Source organism: Buteo buteo, chromosome 25, assembly GCF_964188355.1.
Source record: "Buteo buteo chromosome 25, bButBut1.hap1.1, whole genome shotgun sequence".
In the NCBI taxonomy this organism is placed as follows: Eukaryota; Metazoa; Chordata; class Aves; order Accipitriformes; family Accipitridae; genus Buteo; species Buteo buteo.
The window spans coordinates 20381297-20405240 of NC_134195.1; the positions used below are offsets into that span (position 1 = coordinate 20381297).

Genomic DNA, 23944 nt, shown 5'->3' on the forward strand with positions numbered 1-23944 from the left:
TTCCAAAGCACTTTTGCCCAGGTAAGGATCGCAGCCAGGCAAACGATTCTCCACCTCTCCCTTTAGACAATAAGGAGGAGGATTAGTTAACCTGAGACTGCTTTACCAACCTGTGGATCTGACCTAAATACCACAGTTAAGCCACAGGGTTTTGTGAATGTAGGACTTTAGGCAGGAATCGGACTGATACAAACCTGACACTTTGGCAGTCTTTGCTCTAACCAAGTGATTTATAAACATACTCGCACCTATGAATTATGAATTTCTCAATACATTCAAGGGGTAAGGTTGTCACATACCAGAAACCTGAGGTCACAGAAAAGACCAAAGTAGTATCACCTCCTTAACGCAGCAGTTCATATGACTAAACAGCAGCATTTAACCTCCTGCTCTTTTGCCTTTCCCCTGGGAGGGTTTGGTACAGCTTTTCTCTTGGCTAGAAACTCCTTCTACATACTGATGAAGATTATCACCTTGTTCCTAGCTAGTGGCATGCCCAGAGTGTGGAGAAGAGAATACTGAAAAAACCCAACCAAAACCTGAAACTAACTAAAACCAACAACAAAATGCTCAAACCCATGCCTTTACATTTAGTCAGGATTTTAAATCCTTGCATCAACACTTACCTTTGACTTGTTTAAAACTTTCTCTCTCCCAGGGAAGTAGAGAAGGGAGAAGAAAACTACCACTATTTGGATGCTCCTTTTGCTGACTCTATCATCTTTGTTAACAGTCTCTAATGAATAGCTCACTCATGGATAAACAGCTAGCGTTATTATTTTGTCTTAGCAGAGTCAGCATGATTCAGAAGAGAGCAGTCATAAGACTGTCACGGTTCCCAAATTTTCAAAGGCTGTGGGAAAACAAAAATCAGTAGCTGAGAGAGAAGGCTTAACTCTGACTACCACAAACAACACAGCAGCCTGTTGGTTGATCTGAAATACATACACATACAAACTTAAAAAGGAAATATTACTATCCAACAGAGACTACTCAAGAGCAGACAGGTTTCTCCTGCCTGAGAACAAGAAAAAAATCACTATAACAAGTAAATTTATTTATTATACTAACTTGGCTGGAAGAAGAGTTCTTTGACACACAATCCCTCTTCATAGGGCCTTAAATCATGCTGATTTAAAGTGCCAAGGACACAAGACTGTATATAGACGTGACAGCTCATGCTTCATATGCCAGGCTTCGCTTTTGCATGCCAGTCTTTTCAAACAGGTGGTAATAGAGCTATCACAAGGATCACGTACATGCTGATCATTGCTCTGGCCAGAAGACTGGAACCATTCCTATAGATACCTGCCAGAAAACACTGATATCTGCTGGTTTTCAGAAATCAGAACTATGTTTTCTTGACCCTTTGGTGTCAAGACAAGTTGGCTGTGGGCATAATTTTACTACTTTTGACAAAAGTTTTTATGTGATAAAGGTCCCTTCTGTGTGAATTTGTGTGAAGGGGTTCTACAAGTTAGGATAGAGAAATGGTTAACAGGCATCAGCAAGCTGAGGAGATTACATGTAGAGAAGCAGCATGTGGAAGTCTCTCAGGAACTGGCAAGCTCTAGATACCAGTTGTCCTGTTAAATCCACCAGAACTGATAAATTCAGAACACCGAGAGTCTTCTGGCTGTGTACAAAGCCACTACCCACACTAGTATCAACCACGAATTGCATAACTTGGATTGCGTACAAGCAGGTAGCAGTTGCTATAGGCAGACAAAAAACCTACAGAATTACGCATACATACCTGATGAAACAAAGGGATTTTGAGGCTTTCTAAACTACCTATCTAGGAGCTAGAAGTCTCAGGAGTTGGGATTGGCCTCCCAGTTGTTGCTCCTAAAGAGTAGTTATGAGTGCGTGAATAAGTGAATTTGTTATGTGAATAGTTATCTGCTATTATGAACAGCTTTATTTAAAAAAGGGTTCTGTTGGTTGTGATCTGTATCTCTCCCGATTTGATCTACTATCATGGAAAAGGGAATTTACAAAATCAAGCATCCAACTATTTTAGCACTTATTTCTTGGCAATACCAGTCCCCAGTAACTAGGACTGCTGCTGCCACTAACTGATTTCATTTCTTAAATGATTTGCCCCAAAAAGTACTTGCAGAACTTACTCTGTGCAAGAACTCACTTCCAAGACTTTCTTGGAAGTCCAGAAAATGGGACTCCAAATGTTCAAGACAGAAACATAGTGAACCAACCTAACCAGTTTTCCTAGTCCATGCAATTTAGACTCCCCATTTGAACACCAGCATGTGCTGAGATTAAACATCACCATAGACCGAATAAGGTGAAGGTTAACCCCTTTAGGTGCTTTTACTTCTGAAAGGCAAGTTTAGGAAAGCACATATCTCTAAACGAAATTCCTTTTGCTGCCACTTGAAGATAAGATCTAGAGAGCCTGAGCCTTTGTTCAATCTTGCTCCATTTTTCCATGATTCCTGCCCTGCCCCCCCCCCCATACCAGCATAAACCTTCCAAGTATTTCCAGCAGACCTTTACATTTTGGCACATAGAAATATCTCCCATGGATATACAATAGGCCTACTGATTGCATCACTACCACTGAAGTCGTGCTGTGTCATTATGCATTACTAGTCAGTTGGAGGAATCTTAGAGCTGTTTAGAAAGCTTTTAATGATCTCATCTGATGATATGCAAACTAGGCATTCATGCCTCTGGAAAGACTCTTTAGTAGGAACATGTTGTATGCATTATTATTCTACTCTAATAATTTCACTTCTACACTTCTGTGATTTCACTGTTTGCTTCTGTTAAGTAACAATATGAAGTCCATGGAATTGGAAACCAGCAACTTCTGTCCTTGGCAGCTTCTCTTCATTTGTCCTGCTCTACTAGTTCAATAAAGGGATACAAACACAAGTGGAAGTTTCTCTTTAAAGACAGACAAACATAGGACAGTTAGTTACAACATGACACCAGGCTAATAAAAATCAACTGCTGGACTGTTTACACTGCTTTGCATAAACTGCTTCAAGTGCCCTGAGCTGAATAGTAGCTTTGTTGCTCTTAATGTTTCTGCTCAGCTGGTTTACCAAGGTCTTGCCCTTAGCTGCAAGCTACAGGATTGCACTTTGAGAGTTTTTGCTTCATTTAAGGGTTTATAATAAGGAACTTTCTTCTGGAAATTCCAGTGACAACAGACTGCCAAGCCCTGACAATGAGCTCTTAAGCTCTGACTATGGGCTGAACAGAACTGTGGCTTAACAAAGAAAGTTTGTGTGTTTGTTTTTTTAACAATACTTTCTCATCTAGTAAATACTCAATTTCAAATACCCGTAACAATTTCTTAAGGCATTCTTGACATCTTATGGCAAAATTTCCCTTCTATATAGCCAAAAAAGGGAGACATTTAATACTCTTGAGTATCTCAAAAGCAAGACTGTCACCATACTGGGTTGAACTTACAAAGCACTATGTTCTCACATTTACAGTTCTTCTAGCTAGTGTTTTGCCTTTAGATGTACATTGGTTTACTCCTGTTGCCAATATGAGAAGACGCCTCGGACTGAAAAACATCACCACTCTAATGCGTCTGGAGGACATACACACAGAAGTTGAACTTTCTGATGAAAAAAAGATATAGAATTATTCTGAAATGTCAGTGTTCCTTTGAGTCAATAAATATCTTCCATTCTTCCTGCCAAACTTTTATTGACAGAGTGCATGCTGCAGATGTTAACTATTAAAACTCTGTTAACAGGAAAACTGAAAAGCAAATTTTTGACAACTTTAGAAAAACAGTGACAAACACTAGGAACGTTTTTCTTACATGAAGCAGAGATAAAAGGAAGCAAATTATTGTGATTTGGGATTTTCTAGGCTTTCTGCCACTCACAAAGCTGAAAAATGGTGGAAAAAATGATTAAAAAGTAACTACCTCAGCAAGTAGTACCTGCAAGATCACAGGCAGTTCTCTTCCTGGATGCATAGGTGGTATCTTGTTCAAACCAGAGAAAGGAGGAATAAAAGGCAAAAAGTTGTCCATTATTTAAAATAGTTGAGACAGGCCAAAACCACTGAGCAGCTAGTATCAGCAGACAATCATTTATGACTCAGGGAACCAGCAAACAAATCTTCAGACACTGAAGCTAGGTTAACATCCAGGGAAGGACTGCTTCCTCGAGGATTTACCAATGAGATTAGCCCTAACACTAGATTCTGGGTGGGAATGGACGTCTTAAACCTGAAGGCATTTTATTACAGAGTGAATCTTCATGAGTTCTTGAAATTTTGTAAGAGGCCTGATCTGGTTCTCCAGTTCCAGTAAATACTCCAAAATCTCTCAGATCTGAGGGTGGGCTCTAGACGGGGCTGCAAGGTGCAACCACAGTTTTCTTCCTCAAGTGGTATCATTAAAATTTATTTCAAAGGCTTGATATATCACGAAGATAAGCTGCCTCTTCTTTGAATCTGTCAAACCCCATGTTCAAATTATGAATTAAAATTGGTTGCTTAACTTAGATCCTTTCTATAGCTGTCTTAAGATTTCTAAAAAAAGCTTAAGTTTTACCTGTGTAAACAGTCATTTTACAAGTTTAATAGGACTATTTTAAACAATACATGCTTGGGTTTTTTTTTTCTAATATAGTTAATTTATAGTTCAAGAATTATGACTTTGGAATAGGACTTATTAGAAAATACATTAAAAATAATATTTTTAAAATCTGTAACAAAATAATGACTCAGCTATCTTTTAAATATTAAATTCTTGCCAAATCAGCTACAATTCATCAACCAAAATACCAGTATTTATCTGTAGAAATAACTGAGCTATACAATAAAAAGTAATATATGTACCCATGAAAATATAAATATTATTTAATATTATAATTTTAATAAAACTTTATTCAAAATAAATTTAGTGAATAGTTTCTAGGACTTGCTCAGTCTCCACACAATCATATCTGAACTGAGCTGAGCTTCTGCTATTTTCAAAGCAATTTCCTGGTAAAGGGCACCATTCATTGTTTGATTCATACTTAGCACACTCTCTTCCCGTTCATTCTGAAGCTTCTTTCTGAACTGCTGAACTCCCTCCTCACTGTCCAGTAAAGAAGCCACAGGAACATCACTGATTTTCTTGCCAGGCTCATTGCCCCATGTCGGACTGTTTTCAGCTTTACTTTCTTTTGAGAAGAAAGAACTCCTTAAGATGAGGATTTCTTTTTCCAAAGCCAGTGCTAACTGTTCAGTAAGTATACTTTTGCTTCCAGATCTCAGGAGTTTTACGTCACAGCTTGGTGGGAGAACTCTAGAAAGGCTATGAAGGCACTGGAACAAGACAGTCAGGTTTCTGTAAAATAAGATTATTATTATTAAAACTACCTTATATCTTCAAAATGCTATAGTGGAAAATAAAACAAAGCTACTTTAAATCCAACAGGGAAAAACTGATGCTGATTAGGGTTTTAACTATTATGTGTACTGTACATACAGGAGTAAGCAAGGGCTTTCTAATGGCATGCAGGCTAGCCACTGCAGGTCAAAAGAATTGACACTAAGCAAACTTCAGCAACATAAATATTCTGTACTAAAATAAATGTCCATGATTAGGGTCCCATGTGCATCACTTGTTTCTTTAAGAAGCAATTCATTGTATGTGAAGGCCACATGTAATAGCACAAAGGAAATATATTGTCTGGTCTACCTTTAGGGACAGAAAAAAGTCACTTGTATTCATAGATTGTCACTATCAATAGGTATGTACAACATTGCTATTAGGTGGTCAACTGCCTATCTTTTTTAAACAGTCACTGGTGAGGGAAAGTTGCACTTAAAAATGAGACATTCAAAATTATTAAGAAACAAGGATAAAATAATGCTGTTAATCATCAGGGAGCCTACTTCCCTGGATACCAGTGTAGCATATATGACACAGTAACACATTCCTCATTCTAAGAAGAATGTAGAGTTTGTCCAAAGTCTTATTTCCAGTGTCTGGCCAGATAAACTCCTCCAACTCTTTTGACTGGGTGGTAGGGAAATAATCTTAGGAAAAAAGCCCTAACCAAACAGCAAAAAACCCCAAATGACAAAAAAAAAAACCGAAACAAAAAAAACCCCAAAACCCACAAGCATCCTTAAGTAGCTAGTTTTCTCACACAGATCAGAAAGGCATTTTTCCTTAAAGTACTTCTATTTCAATTTAGTTATCTAAACAATCCACTACTTATAACAGATATAGTTTATTTGGTTCTGAAAAGCTGTGAAAAAGAACAGCTGTAGCTCCCACCTATCATAGATATATCCTAGCTAGGTAAAAGATCAATCCAAAGATAGGAAAAAAAGAAAATACAATTATAGTTATACCATAAACACACAGCTCACTAACTATTAATGCAAAACTGGATCAATATGACAGTACCAAGTAACCTAACTTTTCAAAAGGAACCAAAAGTCTCGAGGCTTAAAATTTTACTGACTGATTTCTCAAACATTTCAGCCTTTTCTCTTACATAACAGAAGGAAATCAACTCTTATTTGAGTAAAAGATTGAACCTCACTATAAATTAGAGACTTTTAAGAGATACACCTTTTCTTTCTTTTACTTTTCAGCTTGAACTCTTCAGGAGAGGCAATATTCATCAATACTTAAGAAGTACTTTTTATGTTGTGAGCCTTATCCAGCTAAATCTTAAATTATGGCAGTATTATTAGCTTGTTTAGCCTGGTTTAGGAAATTTTATAGACATTTGTCCAAGAATCTACATAAGAAAAGGAAATCACTGAGACTCTTCAGATTATTTCCTTTTCAAAAACCATGGTAGATAGGAAATAAATATATCAGAAACATGTACAAAATTAGACTAAATTTATGTTGCAGTACTAAACTACAAAGTGACATAGCAATAAATTTAAATTTAGTATAACTTGGGGTTTGTTGTTGTTTGGGGTTTTTTGTTGTTGTTTTTAACATCCCCTTAAGGAATTTTTTTTAAATCAACACGTGTTGAAGAAAAACTACACATATTATATTAAGAATAATGTAAGAGAAATTAATATAAAATTATGAGACAGTGAAATGAACAAAAGAAATAGTACCAAGCAGATATTAATGGAGACTAGACTTATTTGTAATTCAGTGTGCCAGCCTAGACAAAATTCAACAATGCAGTTCAGGTTCTGCCATAGTTCTGATTTGAAAATAATTCTGTTCTTGCTGATGGTTATCATACCATTATATTAGAAGCCTATTGGTTATGATTTTGGCCATTGTTTATGGTACCAGTAAGAAATAGTGTAAAGATAAAAAAGTGTGTATGCAAGATGAATATACTCTACACTTTTTGTGCAATTTTACCTGCAAAATAACGTTAGAACTCCTTCAAATGGATTTTTCAGGGTCCAGTTAAAAACTGTACCGTACACATTTCCTGCTTTATGACAGAATATGCTGTCATGGCATTCCTTAAATGGTGTGCACTCCATTTCTCCCAATAACCATGAATTTACTGGAGTCAATGTGCAGCCAGAAGACACAATCTGAAAGGAGAATCTGACAGATACTGCAAGGATAGCAAGTATATCTTCCATGGAACCTGCAACAAAATACAGTAAAAAAGGTATTTGACCTAAATATTTTGATTACATTGCATGCATTAAATGTACTCAGATTTTTGGTTCACATTCCCAGTTTTATGTGAATAGTTTGCACCTGTGTTCAGGCCTTCTCTGGGAATTTTCTTCTCACCTAAATTCTTATACCTACTTCAGTCAAGCAAAATAGTTAGCTTATTAAGAGAGCCCCACCTATATAATGAAAGTGCTAAAGAGAAACAGCACCTTGCCAAAAGAAGACTATTAATAGCCTCCTGCAATAGTAAGATGACACGTTGGCTTTAGCCAATGGTACAGCATTACAGGAAGAAATTAAAATTCATTGCACACAATCAAAAGGATATTTTGCAACATGAGCAGAAGCCCAGTTCAAAAATCAATTCAATCAGGAATATTAAAAGAAAGGAAAATAAATTACCTTAATAGACATGTAGAGAAGGAAGAGCTTCAATTACTTTAGTATTATTTAAGAGGTAATACTATGTCAGAAAAAATGTATGTATCTAATCAACAGGAAATATCTTATTTATAGAAAAAATGCAGGCTTCAGCATTCTATACTTGGACTTATCTTCAAAATTAACATTTTCAGATACACTTCAGCACCAATGCTAGCACAAAACCTTACAGCAAATCACTTAACATTTTTTTTCCATTTTGAAAAATGTTCCATCTTGTATTTCACCCTGCTTTTAACTCAGAAGAGGTCTGTGTAGTTCATGTTCAAAGAGACAGATATGATTACACCTTGAAAACTTAGCTTGGCATCACCTAGAGTAAACAGAAGAATCAACCATATATTTATGAATCCAAATTATATCAATCCATTTACCTGTGCAGTAACTATTATCCCTTAGCATCTTTACAGAATATTTTCCATTTGAAATATCTTCCAGACTTAACAAAATTTTCCCACAGAGTACAGTAATGTTTTTGCTCTCCTGTAAACTATCATTCTGACGTTTTTGTTTCTTTGCACGTAGAAGCACTACACAACATACACGATGAAATGCCAATAATGGTGAAAGGCTGGTAACAGCAATGACCGTCTTTGCTCCATCCAGCTGAACCTGTGAACATCTCTTAGGAAACTCTTTTTTCAGATCATTCTTGCTATGCAAGTCCAATTTCATCTTTTTTGGAGGAGGCTCAATTTGACACGAGGAGACAGAGAACGCTGAGAATGCTTTGTTCAGCTTAATGATTTTATTTCGACACTTGATAATCGGAGAAATCAAAGAGAAGTCTTGATCCATCACTAAAGATAAACTGACATCACTCAGTGACCTGTGAAAATCCATATAAGATAACTGCACTCCCCGTTTGTATTTTGCCATCTGACAAATAACAAGAACTTTGAAGATATATACAGACATTTAAGACTACCAAAAACTCCAGTATCATTCCAGGTTAAGTCATAGACAGTGCAAAGAGTATAAGTCCTTCAAATGACTATTTCATCTAAGCTTAGTATAAAGATTTTCAAAACGCGGACTGAATTTTCTAAGAGCTTCTAGGAGTCAGATGCCTCATTTCAACTTAAAGAATTTGGATGTCTAATTCACCCAGAAAATGTTGAAAATTCCACACAATCCATGCCAATACTTTACGACATTTATAATTTATTTTTAAAGACTTAACTTTCTTTTAATAAAAAAATACACAAAGTATCAATTCTGCTCTCTTTGATGACTAAAAGCTCTTCTGATGTTCTATATTGTTTTATAGATACTCAAAATTGAATGTAGAGAGTAAACTAAAAGGTTTAAAATACTATTACCTTAAACATGCAGTAATTTCCTGAAATGTATGCAGTACTGTATTTATTCAACACAGGGTTCTTTCAATGAAATCCTAATATTACTGTTTCCGATCCTCTCTTAATGAATATTTTATTCTGTCAGTCAATTCAGTCTCAAGATGTCACTGACATCTGAAAGTCTTATGAATGTCTAATTTTCTTTATGAAGAAGTATCACCACCTCACAATGCAATCTAAAACATCACTGCAATCTTGCATTTAGTAGGAAGCACAAAAATAATCAGTAAAGACTTACAGTGTTGGGGGTGGAGAGAAAGCAAGCCCTTTTCCCCAGAACCACAGGTTGTTGTATATAGTACTGAACTGGAGCCCAGAAGACCTAGGTTCTGCTGCTAGCCTACCAGGTAACCTTTGTTAAATGACTTCATCTTCACAGATCTTTTCTCAACTGTAAAAATGGGGGAGAGGGCAATATTGCTGCTGGTTTTCAAAGAATGGTTCCAAATCTTTTGAGAATTTCTGAAGTTATACAGGAATTAGGCATTTCATTTTCAAAAATGATGTCATCATCATCAAAGCTGAAAGAATAAACACTGGAAAGGCAAAAACAATCTCTTGCCTCAGTGGCTCTTAACAGAGGCTTTCAAGAAGATGAGGTCAATGTTCTTGTAAAGTTATAGCAATCTGGCAGTTGAGAAATAGTATATCCGCAGCTCCAGCAGAATGGCCAAAGGGCGTAACAGGTCAGGTCCCCTCACAACCACTTGAATGATTTTCAGTGGGATCAATAGTATTTAAGCTTACCCTAACACAGTCTCAGCTACACTGCTTGTGGGAATATAGGTCAAAAGGTAAGTTCTGACTCCACCAAAGTTTACATTACACAATGCACATTCTAAATTTATGTTTCATGTAATCCTGTTTTTTTAAACTCTGTTCCAAATGAGCTCCCTCCCTGTAAGGGGGATATTATATAAGGAGTATTTACAACTAGAACTGAGTAATTAAAATGAACAGAATAAACAAATAATTTTAAAGACAATAATAAGAATAAACAAATAATTTTGAAGGTTTAAGTATTGTATGGCTGATTGTTCCACATAATTTACACAATACATAAGCTTAGCAGATATTTTATTTGATTGGATATGTGACTGTAGCATAGTTCAATTAAAAAACTGAGTATTTATTAAGTTGATCAGAGAATTTAAAATGTTTTCTTCTGCACTTCTTTAAGCAAATCACTCTTTAGGAATGGCAAGATGTTAACAGTAAGGCATCAGGAACTATATGGCTAAGACAGAGCTTTACCTATACCACATACTGATGTCAGCATAGCTATGTCAACACGGACTACAGAGAACCATAATTTTTGTTAAAGAAAACTCTGTTGTAAAAAGCCTCCAGTAATGATGTGGTTATACTGGCATAACTGATTTTTGGCTATACAACATATTTTTTTGCACAGTGTTAGAGAGAGACAAGCAGCAGCAACAATACTGACAAGACACACACTTGAAACACTTTATATACAGACGTTCAAAATGAGAAAGTTCAAAGCTCAAAAATCCACTCTTGCTACTACAGAGCTTAACCTGCAAATTCAGTTTCTAGAAAATTACTCAATTAAATTATTAGATAAATTTATATACTTACAAGTAAAATGATGCAGTTAGTTCTACTCCAACTACCAAGCTGTCACCCACAACACGCTGCCACAATTTCTCTATGAAGTGCTCTGGGACTTTAGACGCCAATGATGTCTCTTTACTAAGAGAATGAGGAGGATTTTCTACATCATCCCAGAGAGAGACAAGACCTTCCTTACAGAAAAATGATTTTTTTAGATAAATTAAGTGGAGATATTAGTTCTTTCTATACTGCATTACCTTGTGTTTTAGCACAAATGATTGCTGGAGGTGCTTTTAAGATACATAAAATGAACTTTATATAAACTAGTTTATTATCATCAACAGATTAAAAGGATAGAATTTCATTTTCTTAAAACACGTGATATTGTGGAACAGCACAACTCATTCTCTTCTTGTAACCATCACATGTATAAATCTTGAACTGCCATAGAATTAATTGTCCAAAGAAGATTTAAGGTACTAGAATTTATTTTATATTACTGTATTAATTGCTTGAAATTTTGTTGCCTAAACCTGGCTGACTTGAAAGGGATCACAACATTAACTGAAAGGGACATCAACTCCATTTCAAGTAAATTAGGAGGCTTATTTTGAGCAACTTATTAAGATAACATTTTCCCAACCTCCACCACCTTCTCAGCCCACAGTTCACTCTGCCCCCATCATAAAATCAATTTTACTTACACAGATCTATGACAGCTCATTTTTCTAATGTTACACTACAGACAGATATTCAATATCTAGGCAACCGTGCCAATTAAGACTACACTCCTCCTACTGTTTGTCACTAACTCTTTGTTAAAGGTTACTCCTCCATACAACTCAGTTGTCAGGAGGTATTATGCAAATCAGTTTCAAGTAAAGAGAACTAAATTTACTCTTATCTATGTACATTGACAGATGAAGGTAATGAACCAGAATTAAGAAGCAGATTAATGAGTTTTGATAGTAGCAATCCCTACCAGTGAAAGCAACAAGTGGTTGAGGGAAGCACCCTCTACAAATGGCTCAGCAGAATTCAGAAGTGATCTGTACTCTCCTCTGCATTTTACCTCTTTTGCAGTTGGTAGAATATGGGTTCTTTCTTCAACAAGATCTATTAATGCTCTGCAAGATTCAAGAATAACCTTCTTTTTGAGTCTTAAATGCTGCTGTAGTTCTCGAACAGAAGTGCAACCAGCCTGTAAAAGAAAAAATTATCATGAAACTTATGCTTAGGTCTACTGCAAATAAGAACTGATATTGAAGCTACCAAGATGTCTTTTCCGCTTTCCATTTTTATGCAAGTATCACAAGCCAAGATCATGATGTTCCTCAAGTAATGCTTCTAAAAAAAGTTCAAGTCAGGCTACTCTGCTGCCAAAATATGAATCTAAACCTTGGCCTCTCAATATTAAACAGAGAGTTTAAGATAAACTTGTAAGGTAAACTTTATCATATTATGTACATGTTTGTCTCTTATTATTGTTCCTGCTTCACTATTCCATTAGAAGATATCAGTTTCGATTTCTTCTGAAGACTTGTATTGATTATTGGTTAAGCAAATAGACTGAAGAGTTGGCAGTTTTACAAACAGACATACATGCAGGGTAGTCCCGGAAAAAAGGAAAAAAGGAAAAAAGGAAAAAAGGAAAAAAGGAAAAAAGGAAAAAAGGAAAAAAGGAAAAAAGGAAAAAAGGAAAAAAGGAAAAAAGGAAAAAAGGAAAAAAGGAAAAAAGGAAAAAAGGAAAAAAGGAAAAAAGGAAAAAAGGAAAAAAGGAAAAAAGGAAAAAAGGAAAAAAGGAAAAAAGGAAAAAAGGAAAAAAGGAAAAAAGGAAAAAAGGAAAAAAGGAAAAAAGGAAAAAAGGAAAAAAGGAAAAAGCATGCTAGCACCAGCTTCTAAGATTTTAGGAAAGCTCCACAAAAGCTATTCTCTGGAAAGCAAGATCCTGAGAAGTCCAGTGCTACCAAAGAGAGAACAAAGCTCACCACTGGAATGCAAAACCAAGCTTCCGCCCCCAAACAAACAAAACCAAACAAAAAACCAATTCACAATCAATCATAACCAACTGACAAGCGTGAACAAAAAGCACTTCATGCAAGCAAAGTGATACCCTCTGCTGACACTACAATGGCAAAGGGCATTTAGAGCAAGTAGCACTCATCATGATAGGTTCTGTAAAAAAATGATTTGCCACCTATCAAACCATGCATTGTAGGTACCAGATTCCAAGCAATAATCCAGTGCCAGACTTGGGTCAGAAGAAAAGGAAGAGCTAAAACCAAAGATGTTTCCATAATACCTTCCTAACTGAGGCCATCAGAATACCAAACCATGACTTCCACCGGTGAGTAACTACTGAATAAAGAACTGAGAAACAGAGAGCAAATGGGAATGCACAGACTGAGAAGCAGTCAAAATGGCCAAAGATTCACCGATGTATGCTTGCTGACCAATCTAACTTTTGCAAGCCCTTTTTCCTCATAAAGCAACAAAAGCAAGAGACCTGAAATTTACCACATGGCAAACCTAAGACTGGGTAGCACCCCCCATCATCTCTCTCTGGAACAAGTGACATGCACATCCTTTCTGCCATATACCAATACGTACTGAGCACCAAGCATCTGCAGAAGTCACAATCTTTGCATTGTGAAACTAAGAAAATAAAACTAGATCACCTGAAAATAGAAAATAAACGTCAACATAAAAACAAAGCAGTGCAGAGCTGAACGCAATACAGCTGTGAGTAAATTCAACATGAGCAGCAGAACAGATGAATCACTGTCAAAAGCAAAGCAAATTAACGCAGAGGCTTAGTAGTAAGTAGAACAGCCAAGTGCTTTGACATATTGCAACTAAAGTTGCAGTGTTCATAAAAAAATAAATTAATACCCATACATACAGAGCTAAAACTGAGCCAAGAATGGTGGCACTTTTACAAAGGAAATAAAATGGAAAGGAAGATTCATGATTGATAAGACTAAAAAATATTGAGAAAAGCAAAGGTAAAATGGAAACAGTAGACAAAAAAAGCTGGAGGGAAACATAATTCAGAGATCTATAGGCTGAAGATACTCAAATGGTAAAAAAAATGGTTCTATGTTTTTAAAGTGACTTAGAGCCCTTATGAAAAAACATCAAAAAGAAAATGGGCCAATCTACAGCAACAGATAGAAAACCAAATACTTAAAACATTCCCCAAAAACAGTAATAAAAAAATCAAACATACAGAACATTTCTTAACTAACTTTCTACCCACCACCAAATCAGCATTATCAGAATAAGAACAAAACAATTAAGACACTGCAGCAATTTAATGAATCAGCAGTGAGGATTAAAAAAATACCTGCCCCAAACCAGGCAAACCAAGTCAAAGGAAGCAAGTTAATCATAGGTAAAAGAATTTGGCATTACAGTCCTTACAAAACTGTAAAATACTTGGGGGGAGAACAGGCCAGTGGACATAAAAAGACACTTCTGACTCATGGTATTTCTGCCAGAAAAGTCAACTAAACCCATGAGAAACCCTGTAACCTCAGCTGTTGTAATGTAACTGCAATGCTCTGCCAAAGGAAGTCTTCAGAAGATACTGAAATGAGTGTTAAAGAAAAAAAATCTCCAGAGGAGAAAAGACCAGATTCAGGTCCAAAAGACTGCATACAAGATAAACATAGAACACTTAAAAAATGCACAGACTGATACATTTTTCAATTTCACTACCTGCAAAATGCAACTTACATGTATTGCTGTGTATAACTAAAATGCAGCCTACCTATATGCAGTGGACCACAATTCAGTTCTGCTGAAGTTCTCACATGGCTAGAAAAGAGCTACACAGATGTGAAATAAGGGGTAAGCAACAGAGTGCGAAAAAGGGCTGCATCTGCTATTTCATTTTGCCCTAAAAGACAAGATTCCATAGAGACTGTCAAAACATATTTGATTGCAAATTTCTAGAAGACCTGAATTTTTATGATAAATATCAAGAGGCACCACTCCAAGGCTAAATAACCTTTGGAAATTCCCAAGTTAAGCAGGATCAATGCACTATTGCATCAAAACAATCATCCTTGAAATTCAGTTATACATCAGATGACAAAAACCAGCAAGAGTACTTCACTGTTCAGAGGAACATACACAATGGAGAACAATGGAAATCTCAGCCAGGAAACAACAGTAAGGTTAAAAAGAAATATCTCCACCTACTTCCAAATTTGTCAGCATGACAATTTCAAGGATTTACAGCATTAAAACATATGCAGATTTTCAACTTGCTTACAATGCTTGTGCTAGCATGTGGCTTTGAAAATTAGAGATCAAAAAGATCTTTAAATAAATAAATAAGGTCTTTTGAAGGATTCTGTGTCTGTAAGAAGAACTTTATGCAAAATCTCCAACCAGTGGCTTGTTCCCAGCAGAACCACTAAAATATGCAAAACAGACTATTCATTTGATCCTAACACAGATTCACAGAGCTGTACCAGCTGGTGTATTACAAGAACAAAGTCATAGAACATAGTTACATAGAACATATAGCCGTCAATGGCAGGGTGGACAATCTTCATTACAACAGTGGAAGAAACCAGAAATGAGGGAGATTGAAACTAATTTCTGTTTTGTAAAGGAGGAAAGTAATATAATGAGTAGGGAATAATGCAGCAGCAAAGAAATCAGTTTTAAAATATATGACTACCCAAAAGAATCCAGAAACAGAAAAAAAAGTGCATTTGGAAGGAAGCTTGTACTTCTGCATGTAAAAGCCAATGGGCCTCTAATGTGCAAACGGTTGGAAGGGACCTCAAGAGGTCCTCAAATTAATCCAACTTCTCTACTTTCTTGTGCCTTCCAGGAAGGAAAAAAACATATTGTCCCATGTTCTCCATACAACAGCTTTTATCTTTTGGAAGTTGTATAATATCTCTTTAGACACCTTTTTTGTAACTAGAACTAGAAAAGTCTTTTCTTTTTCAGTCTTTTCCTAATAGGTCATAGTACTCCTTTTCTTCCAGTACTAAACTTTTGCCAGTTAATTTGCTTCATTTTTAAAGGCTGGAGATAGAATTGCCACAATATCTTACTTAAGTTTTCACTAATTCTCAAATGACAGGAATAATTACCACCTATCATACTTAAAGCACTCTGAGCAAACAATAGCCTCACACTATTGACTCAATTTGAGATTTATGCTATCTCATAAAGCTTTTTTTTGTTAAATAATCTTCCTATTTTGTCAGTTATTACCCCTATGGTATAGGCCAATGCACAATACTGCAGAAGAACATCTTGGAGAGTATGCTGGGTGTTTATTAACAGGATGAAAGGTAGAAAGCAAGGTAGGCAAAGATATATTGCCATTGATTACTTGGACTCTGCAAAGTTTCCCCCAGCTTGTTTTATAAATGATGCTAATTATAAGAAGGATACATTTTAGCTTCATCTACTGCACTTTGCAAAATTATCCTTATAAAACTGCTAGTAACAGGAGGAAAAACATCACCAGGCAGTGAAATAACCATGGTCACTAATTTGGGCAAAAGTAAAAGCCAACTTGATTGAATTCCATGGACAAAGAAACAGACCATAACGCTGCTCTTTAAGGATTAACTGCCACTCACTGGGAACCTGACACTACACTTTCTCAAAGTAGGTAATGTGGAGCAAAAGAAGCAAATGTTCTAATTTTACTAAAATGGTATTAAAACATCTATGAGTAAAATTACTGTTCTGAAGCTTTGATAGGTTATCTTCCACATTATCTCAAACTTTTAATTAAAATTAAATTAGACCCTTCCAATTACCCAAATGAATTTGTAACAACTGAGAGAAATGAAACACAGACGACCACTGATGCAAGAATGGATACTTAACAATGTTGTCTTCTCCCTGAACCACTTCTCCAATAAAAACAGTATCATTATCCTCACCCTTTAGAAAATGTAATAATACCGAAAAGTAATTTGGAGAAAACGTGGAGGCAGAACTATCGAGTACAAACCTGTAATCTTGTTTCAAGGGCTTGGACAGTAAGCAAACCATTCTCTTGCAATCCTTCTGCAGCAGGAGCATCATGTTTATAATTAATACCACTCTAAAAAACCAAACCAAACCAAAACACTGATTTAATTAAAAAGCTGAAAGTAAGGTACAGGCTATTACACAGCATTATAAAAACCTGGGGGGAAATACAGAAAACCAGCAGAACCACAGTATGCACTTTAAAAGAAAAATCTTATCTTCTGAAAGCAACTGGAGTTTGACAGTAGGTAATGGAAAGACCAATTATAAGAAGATAATTAAGAAGCACTATGGCCTTAATTAAGAGTTCTTAGCCAAAAGGTAAGCATTGTAGCAAACCTGTTACATATGTGAAGTGTTTTCAACTGCATTCCTTTAATTTCCCAAAAGAATGTTGATGCTATCAAGGAAGTAGAATAATCTCTTTAGATATCTTATGATTACAGCGGGGAATATTCAAACTTCAGGGCATTTCACAGCACACATCCAATTTCACTTTGCACCAATACTTTAACAATTTGTTGAGGTTTTCTTAATTTAGTAAGCACAGACTGAGTAGCTGAGAAAAGGCAAGTTGAACTTACTGCATAGTTGACCTCTCCAAGATCTGTTAGTATGAACGTACTTAACACTTCTGTATTGGAGTCATCCTTCAAGAGAAGTAACAGTTGCTCGCTTCCAGAGCCAGTAAAATCATCCACCAGAACAGACTTCACTTTTTGCCATTTGGAAGCCACCTACAGTAGAAGAGGTTTTAAGACACATGCATTTGAATATATCTTGTATTTGAGATTTCGTTTTGGTGAAGCTTGCTGTTTATAAAAAGGCAGCCTATTCAGGTGTGCAGAATACAGAATTTTAAGAAGTTTCAAGCTCTCACTTTATCATTTAGAGCCCATGTAACTCAGAAAAATTAGCCATTTCTCTTTAAAGATCACTTTCCAGAACACAGGTTGCAGAGAAGATAACTTTTCAGTGTACTCAAACAGCTTAGTAGCTGAATGCTGTAACATTCATTTAGAACCAGTAATACTTGCAGATTAGTTAAAGACATTATACCTTTGACATTCAGAAATATCTTTGTTGCATTGCATACTTAAATATGTTTGAGAGATAAAGACAAATTTGTACAATAATGCTGATGACTAAATAGGACAAACTTTCATTTCCTGAGTTATGTAAGTCTTCTTGACAGAGTATTACAAAACCCTAGCAGTTAACTTTGTCCCTCCTGACTTTAGGAAACAAAACCAAGGCCTCTTCTTGTCTTTTTGATGAAACAATATTTTTTGTTACTAGGAAGTGAGACTCAAAAGGCTTTTAAATTCCAGTGAGAAGTTTATGCTTTGCAATGATATCAGTTTGCTTTCACTTTAACACAAATTATGTAGGCACACTCGTAACTATCTTACAGCTTCAGATTCTCATGCTACAGAAGTTTTCAATTAGCAACAGAAGCTTTGGCTCAGATTCATAAAATGTATCATTAAACAATAGAATCCAGGGTTTATTTTCAGATATATAAACAAACAATGAAAGCAAAACAATCTCATACTTTAGACAGGTTATTTTAACAGAAGCAACAATAACAACAACAAAAAAATCTATAGAATTTAAACACATAGCTTTTAAGGTGCAGAAGCTTCCAATGAGACATTATAGACAAAAAAAGATACAGTAGTAAAAGGGAGTTGTTTAAAGTCACAAATACCTGTAAGCTGTCTCTCCTCTGTACAACACAGGTATTTCCGGAGGCAAAAGACACAATAAATAGCAAATCACTGCTACTGGTTACAGCTGTTTTTACTGAACATGGTTTCTCATAAGGAAGCTCACAAACACCTTTAGGGAGACCATCTTGGAACCAAATAAGCTGATTCTTGTGGGTTACGGCAACAAGTGATATTCGGAGCTGTTTTTTCGATATCTCATTCTTGCAGACATAGACGGAAGATACCACTCTGCTATAAGCATGAGGCATAAAGCATGTGCCAGTTAGCATTTTTTGTGTTTTAACTGCATATCCAAAGAACTCGCTACCCCAGACAGCTCTGTCCGAAGTGGAAAACTCATCCTCATCTTCACTCTCTGGCAGGCAAGCAGTTCCTGTCCCTAAGACAACAGTGCCTTCATCCGCAATTTCACCTGTCCACACAACAGAAGACAGCTGAACAGGAGCACTTAGAACTGTGCAGGTGTCAGAAGAGATGTAGAACAGCTTGTTGGCATGCCTCCACAAGACTGAAGGGCCAGTAAACAACCTGATGTCTTCTTTCAGCTCATAATCCAATTTAAAATAAAAGGACTGCTCAAATTGATTTGAGCCGTGAAGCAACAATAAAAGGTATCTGAAAACATTGTTCTGTTTTTTCTTTTTCATCAAAATGCATGGAAGAATAACCCCTGTTCTGGAATCTGTTGCACAGCTACAACAAATTATTTCAATTTTTAAATGACTGGCACGCATGCTGAATAATCCAGAAGACTTCTGAACAAACAGCTTAGTGTCTCTGTTGAATGACATTCTTCTGACACATAAGTTCATTGTTTTATCAGCTGCTCCCTCGACATCTTTTGGTTTTGACAGCTGAAATATAAGGACTTCACCATTGTAGGACAGGAAGTGTTCTTGCTTACCCAGAAGCATCTTTGTTTATCTTTATGGATATTCCTCTACAAGAAAACCGTATGCGTCTCCATTTTTGTCAGGATTATTTCTCTGCAGAAATTTTAACCTATCTGGAAATTTTCCATCTACAAAAGCAAATGACAACAAAAAAAATTAAATCTTTTTGGGACTAGCTGAACTGATCCTTAAGAACAAGGAAAACTATACATTGCAAAGCAATGAGATCGACTAATTCGAGAACACAAGGCCAGCATGTCATTAATCTCACAGATTAAAACGAAGTTAAGCAACTTTGCATTGAAAGATTTAAGTAACAGAAACATTTCAGAAGTGCATTCTAGCGCCGACTTAACAAAGTGTGAATTTGCTGCTCGTCAACAGTTACACGGCGTAATATAAATTCAAAGAAACCAAACCAAACCATACACGCACTGTTTGTGCGATTGAACTGGAGGCGTCAGCTCCACAAATCCACCGAGGGGACTGGAAAGCAATTCTCTAATTTAAGAGCCTTCACGCAGGTGCAGGCTTTACTAATAAATATAGCTCGTTCTTGGTCAAAATCGCAAAGCCTCTTTAAAGCGAAAGTTCTCTGAAGAGTCCAGTCATCTTGCCGCCAAGGAGGCTCCCTCCCTCCGCCGGGACCCCGAGCGAACCGCAGGCCGGGTCTCACTCAGCTTTCGGGCTACCAAGCGACGCCCCTCGCCCGGCTCAGGCACCCCGCAGACCAGCCTCCCTCACCGGCTGAGGTGGTGGGGGGGGGGTTCCCGGCCAAGCCGAGCCGCCCCCGCCGCCCCTCACAGCCTCAGGCCGGGCCCCGCCACCCCCTTCCCCGCGCCCGGCGGCTCTCCCCGCCGGCTGAGGCGGCAGCGGGGCCCGGCCCGGCTTCCGCCCCCCGGAAAGCCGTTGACGGGGGTTAAGGCCCTCTCCGCCCGGCCCGGCGGGGGTCAACGCGAGCTCCTACGGAGAGAGGACCGGCGCCGGCAGGCTGCGCGCCGGCGAGGCCTTACCCGGCTCCGGCGGCCGCTCCCGGGCGGGCGGGCGGGGAAGGCAGAAAGCGAGAGGAGCCCGCCCGCTCCGAAATTCCCGCCGCGCGGAGCATGACGAGAGCGAGAGAGGGAGGAGGGCGCGAACATGAACCGGCGCGGGGGGCGGAGCCAGACGGAGAGGGCTGAGCCCCCGGGAAAGAGGCGGGGCCGGCGGGGGGGCGAGGCTTCTGGGTGGTTGGCCGCCGGCTAGGCGCCGCCCCCTTTCGCCCCGGCGCCCCGCCCCGCCGCCGGGGTCACGCGACGCCTCCAGCCCCATTTCTGGCTGCCCCGCTCGCCCGCCCGCCGTCCGGGCGGCACCGCCGGATCCATGGCTGAGGTGAGACCCTGCGCGCCGGGCCTCCCCTCCTCTCTCCGGCCGGTTCAGGGGTCGGGGGGAGCTGGGCCCGCCGTGCGGTACGGCACGGCACAGGTGAGGGGCCGGGGCTGACCCGGGCCCCGGCCTTTCCCTTCCTTTCACGCCCCTCCCGTTTGTCGTTTCCCCTCAGCAGCGACAGGACAAGGCCGCGCTGATAAGCGAGACCAGGCGGCGTTTCGAGGCGGAGTACCTGGCAGGTGAGCGCCTCGCCGGCGGGGCTGGGGGCGGTGGGCTCCGTGGATGTGGTCTCGGGGGCTTTTCCCGCCTGGGCTTCCGCTGTGGCCGTTTTCCCGGGTGAGGGGGTGGCTGCGCCTTCTCTTCAGGTGGCCGGAGCTGGCGGGTGGGGGTGGTGCGCGAAGCAGGAGGGTCTCCCCGTGTTGGCTCTTGGTGCTCTCTTCTGGGTCGCTGTCCTGGGGCAAAGGTCTGGGTCCTTGCGACTCGCAGTTACGTTTGGTCGGCTGTGGTGGTGGGGGGGGTCTGGGACGCTGCTGTGCTTGGTGCTTTTTAGACATAAAATACGTTGGGGGGGGGGGGTAGAAAAGAGTTCTGACCTCGACCAGTTTGTCAAGGAAGGAGCTGTTTTTCTAGAGTAACTTGCACTTCAATTCATGCTGGCTTTAATTAAAGTCATGCTGCGTGTCCAACTCGATTCTGAAGTGCAGATGCTTTTAAACTTGTAAATGAAGGCCAGGAGGTGCTGGGGATGCCTTGGGGAAAAGGAAAACCGGGGTAAGCCTAGAGGGGTTTCCTTTAATTTCAAGGTTGATTTGCATTGTTTATGATAGGAGAATATGTAGTAGTAGAGTATGCTAACAGCTGCAGTAAGCAGTATGTTTTATTATGACTATATAAAGACTTTCTATTAAAAACTTGCTTCTATCCAATTTTTAATGCAAATACAGTAAGAGCCCAGTAGTTTAGGAGTTGCGTGCAGCTCCTTTAATATAAGCCTCAGTCCTGCAAACACATGCCTTACTTTGATGTTCCCAATCAGAATTATTGAGGTTACCTAGTTATTACTTTTATGTAAGGGTTGCATGCTTCTATGACTTCTTTATGATGGTCTGTAGCACTTTTCTTGCAAAATTTAAGGGTCTTGAGGGTGGTACAACTTTGTTTGATAGGGTTGCTCTGCTGACTTTCATAAAGGAAACTAGTTGGCCTTGGTTAGAGATGACCTGTATTTCTGGCAAGATGACAAAATTATTAGAATAGCGTCTTGAAAAAGAGAGAGTTTATTTTGCCATTTGATATTTCTGTGTCAATAAAGATGTCTTTGGCAGTCTTAAAGGTCAGCCTCTGGAGAGTGGAGCATCATCTTAAATTAGAAATTCTTTTGGCTGTTAATATTTTCAGTTAATGTGTATATTTTCCTATGATAAGTGATTTCATCTTGCTTTGTATTGTCTTATCCCAGAGTCACACTCAGAAAATGACTTTGGAAATCCTAGAATTGCTTTGGGGTAGTTGCTGCTAAAAGGAAGTATTAGCTTTTCAATTGAACTATCCCTTACAATCTTGGAGTTCCACAGGTTTCTCCAGTTGTAACAAAGACTCTGTTGGGCTGGTTGTTACAGCCATTAAAATAATTGAATACTGTTGCAAGGTAAGCTGTAATCCTATTTGCAGTATTTTGAACACATTTTCTCCCTAAGCCCATTTTTGGGTCATGGTTTAGGGCTCTTAGCCCTTTCAAGAAAATAGGATTAGGATTTTTTTGAGTTTACATTCTTAATTCTCTCCTTCAAATTTAGGAATGCCACAAGCAAATTTAATGTTGTCATGCCCACTTTAAGTGTGAAAAACACAGGGTTTTAGTTTTCTTGTGGCCCTTCAGCCTTTACTGTATATGTTCTAAAATGTATTTTTTTATGTTTCTTCTTAATTGAAATGGGGTGTGGAGGTGCATGTATGCAGACACTGCCAAATGTGTTTTTCTGTGTTTATAAAGGTACAAATGATCACTTCATATCCAGCAATTTTAGTCTGCTTTCAAAACTAAGGGCACTCTCAAGGCACACTGAGAAACTGATACTTTTTGTGAAAGTTTAATGTGGTCATAGAATTGTGGGCCTCTACAGAAGGAACCTAATTCCATTTCAGGTGAACTGCAAGTGTTAAAATTTGAGTAAAATTTTCAGGCAGTCTTGTTTCTGGGGAGCGCAGCTGCCACTGTTTTATTTCCCTTCAGAGGAAAAGTGTTCCTGACTATTCTAGAAACTTGGTGTTTCTGTTATGAAGTGATTCTTCCATGTTATGAAACTTACAGTTACTGGTTTTTCCCCTGCCATTCAGGAAGAATTGCTAATGGTCACAAATGCTGTGATGGTCTTGCAGTAATGTGTAGTTTTGTTATGAAATGAAAACTTAGAAGGCCTTTGAAATCCTGATTTTTGTTTGAAATTATTTATTGCCAAAATACAATGTTTTAGATTAAAGTTAAGTAAAGGGGTTCTAGAAGGAAAGCTTGGCCACAGTGAGATCTTATCTGCAAAGCAGTGTTTAATGTTAACTGAGATCTTGTGGTGGTGGTTTTTTTTCTCTTCAGTTCATTTTCTAGCTGTATTTGAAAGACAACTTCAGTTCTTGTGAGGAACGTATATCCCTAGTAATTAAAACACTTGCATTTAAAAGGCATATTTCCCATACCGAAAAGTTACTGTTAGTCCCATAGGCAAGCAAATGCTGTCTGTGGTAGGTAGACAGTGCTTGTCTTCGAGGTTTGGGGCCTAATTTCTCTTTTGTCTGTTTGGGTTCTTTGTGAGAATTGGTGATGTAAATTATTTGGGTGGTGACAGGAACAATAAAAACAAAAGATAATTTTATAGTACTGACTGGTACTAACAATGTTTTCTAGCAAACAGTCTTGTCTTTTTATTCAGTGCATTTTCATTCTTCAGGGGATTT

The 23944-nt window shown here is 38.3% G+C and overlaps 2 protein-coding genes across 4 annotated transcripts in view; one reads left to right on the plus strand and one right to left on the minus strand.

The window, feature by feature from the left end:
- Positions 1–2807: 2807 nt before the first annotated feature.
- On the minus strand, positions 2808–20673 carry FANCB (FA complementation group B). Of its 2 annotated transcripts, XM_075057415.1 has the most exons (9): positions 20644–20673; positions 18716–19758; positions 17589–17741; positions 16985–17077; positions 12062–12190; positions 11014–11180; positions 8428–8882; positions 7340–7577; positions 2808–5332 (listed from the first exon to the last, which is right to left on the minus strand). In XM_075057415.1, the coding sequence occupies exons 2-9, from the start codon at positions 19649–19651 to the stop codon at positions 4912–4914; spliced, it is 2592 nt and encodes an 863-aa protein (XP_074913516.1). In that variant the 5' UTR covers positions 19652–19758; positions 20644–20673; the 3' UTR covers positions 2808–4911. The 2 variants fall into 2 exon arrangements, with proteins under 2 accessions (XP_074913516.1, XP_074913517.1); XM_075057416.1 differs by lacking the exon at positions 20644–20673 and having other exon boundaries at positions 18716–19778.
- Positions 20674–20865: 192 nt separating this feature from the next.
- MOSPD2 (motile sperm domain containing 2) overlaps positions 20866–23944 on the plus strand; it is a 37619-nt gene continuing 34540 nt past the window's right edge. The window contains exons 1-2 of one of the 2 annotated variants that reach the window (XM_075057641.1): positions 20866–20998; positions 21168–21234. In XM_075057641.1, coding sequence (XP_074913742.1) covers positions 20990–20998; positions 21168–21234 — 76 coding nt within the window. In that variant the 5' untranslated portion in view covers positions 20866–20989. The remainder of the gene's footprint in view (positions 20999–21167; positions 21235–23944) is intronic. The other variant, XM_075057643.1, reaches the window with a different exon arrangement.

What these genes read in the sequence shown, in the direction of transcription:
- FANCB (XM_075057415.1), bottom strand. Translation starts at nt 19,651, where the DNA reads ATGCTTCTGGGTAAGCAAGAACACTTCCTGTCCTACAATGGTGAAGTC. An exon ending in AGAGGAGAGACAGCTTACAG is followed by an intron (nt 17,742 to 18,715) that starts GTATTTGTGACT and finishes CTTCTACTGTAG; the next exon opens with GTGGCTTCCAAATGGCAAAA. An exon ending in TTGGAGAGGTCAACTATGCA is followed by an intron (nt 17,078 to 17,588) that starts GTAAGTTCAACT and finishes TTGGTTTTTTAG; the next exon opens with AGTGGTATTAATTATAAACA.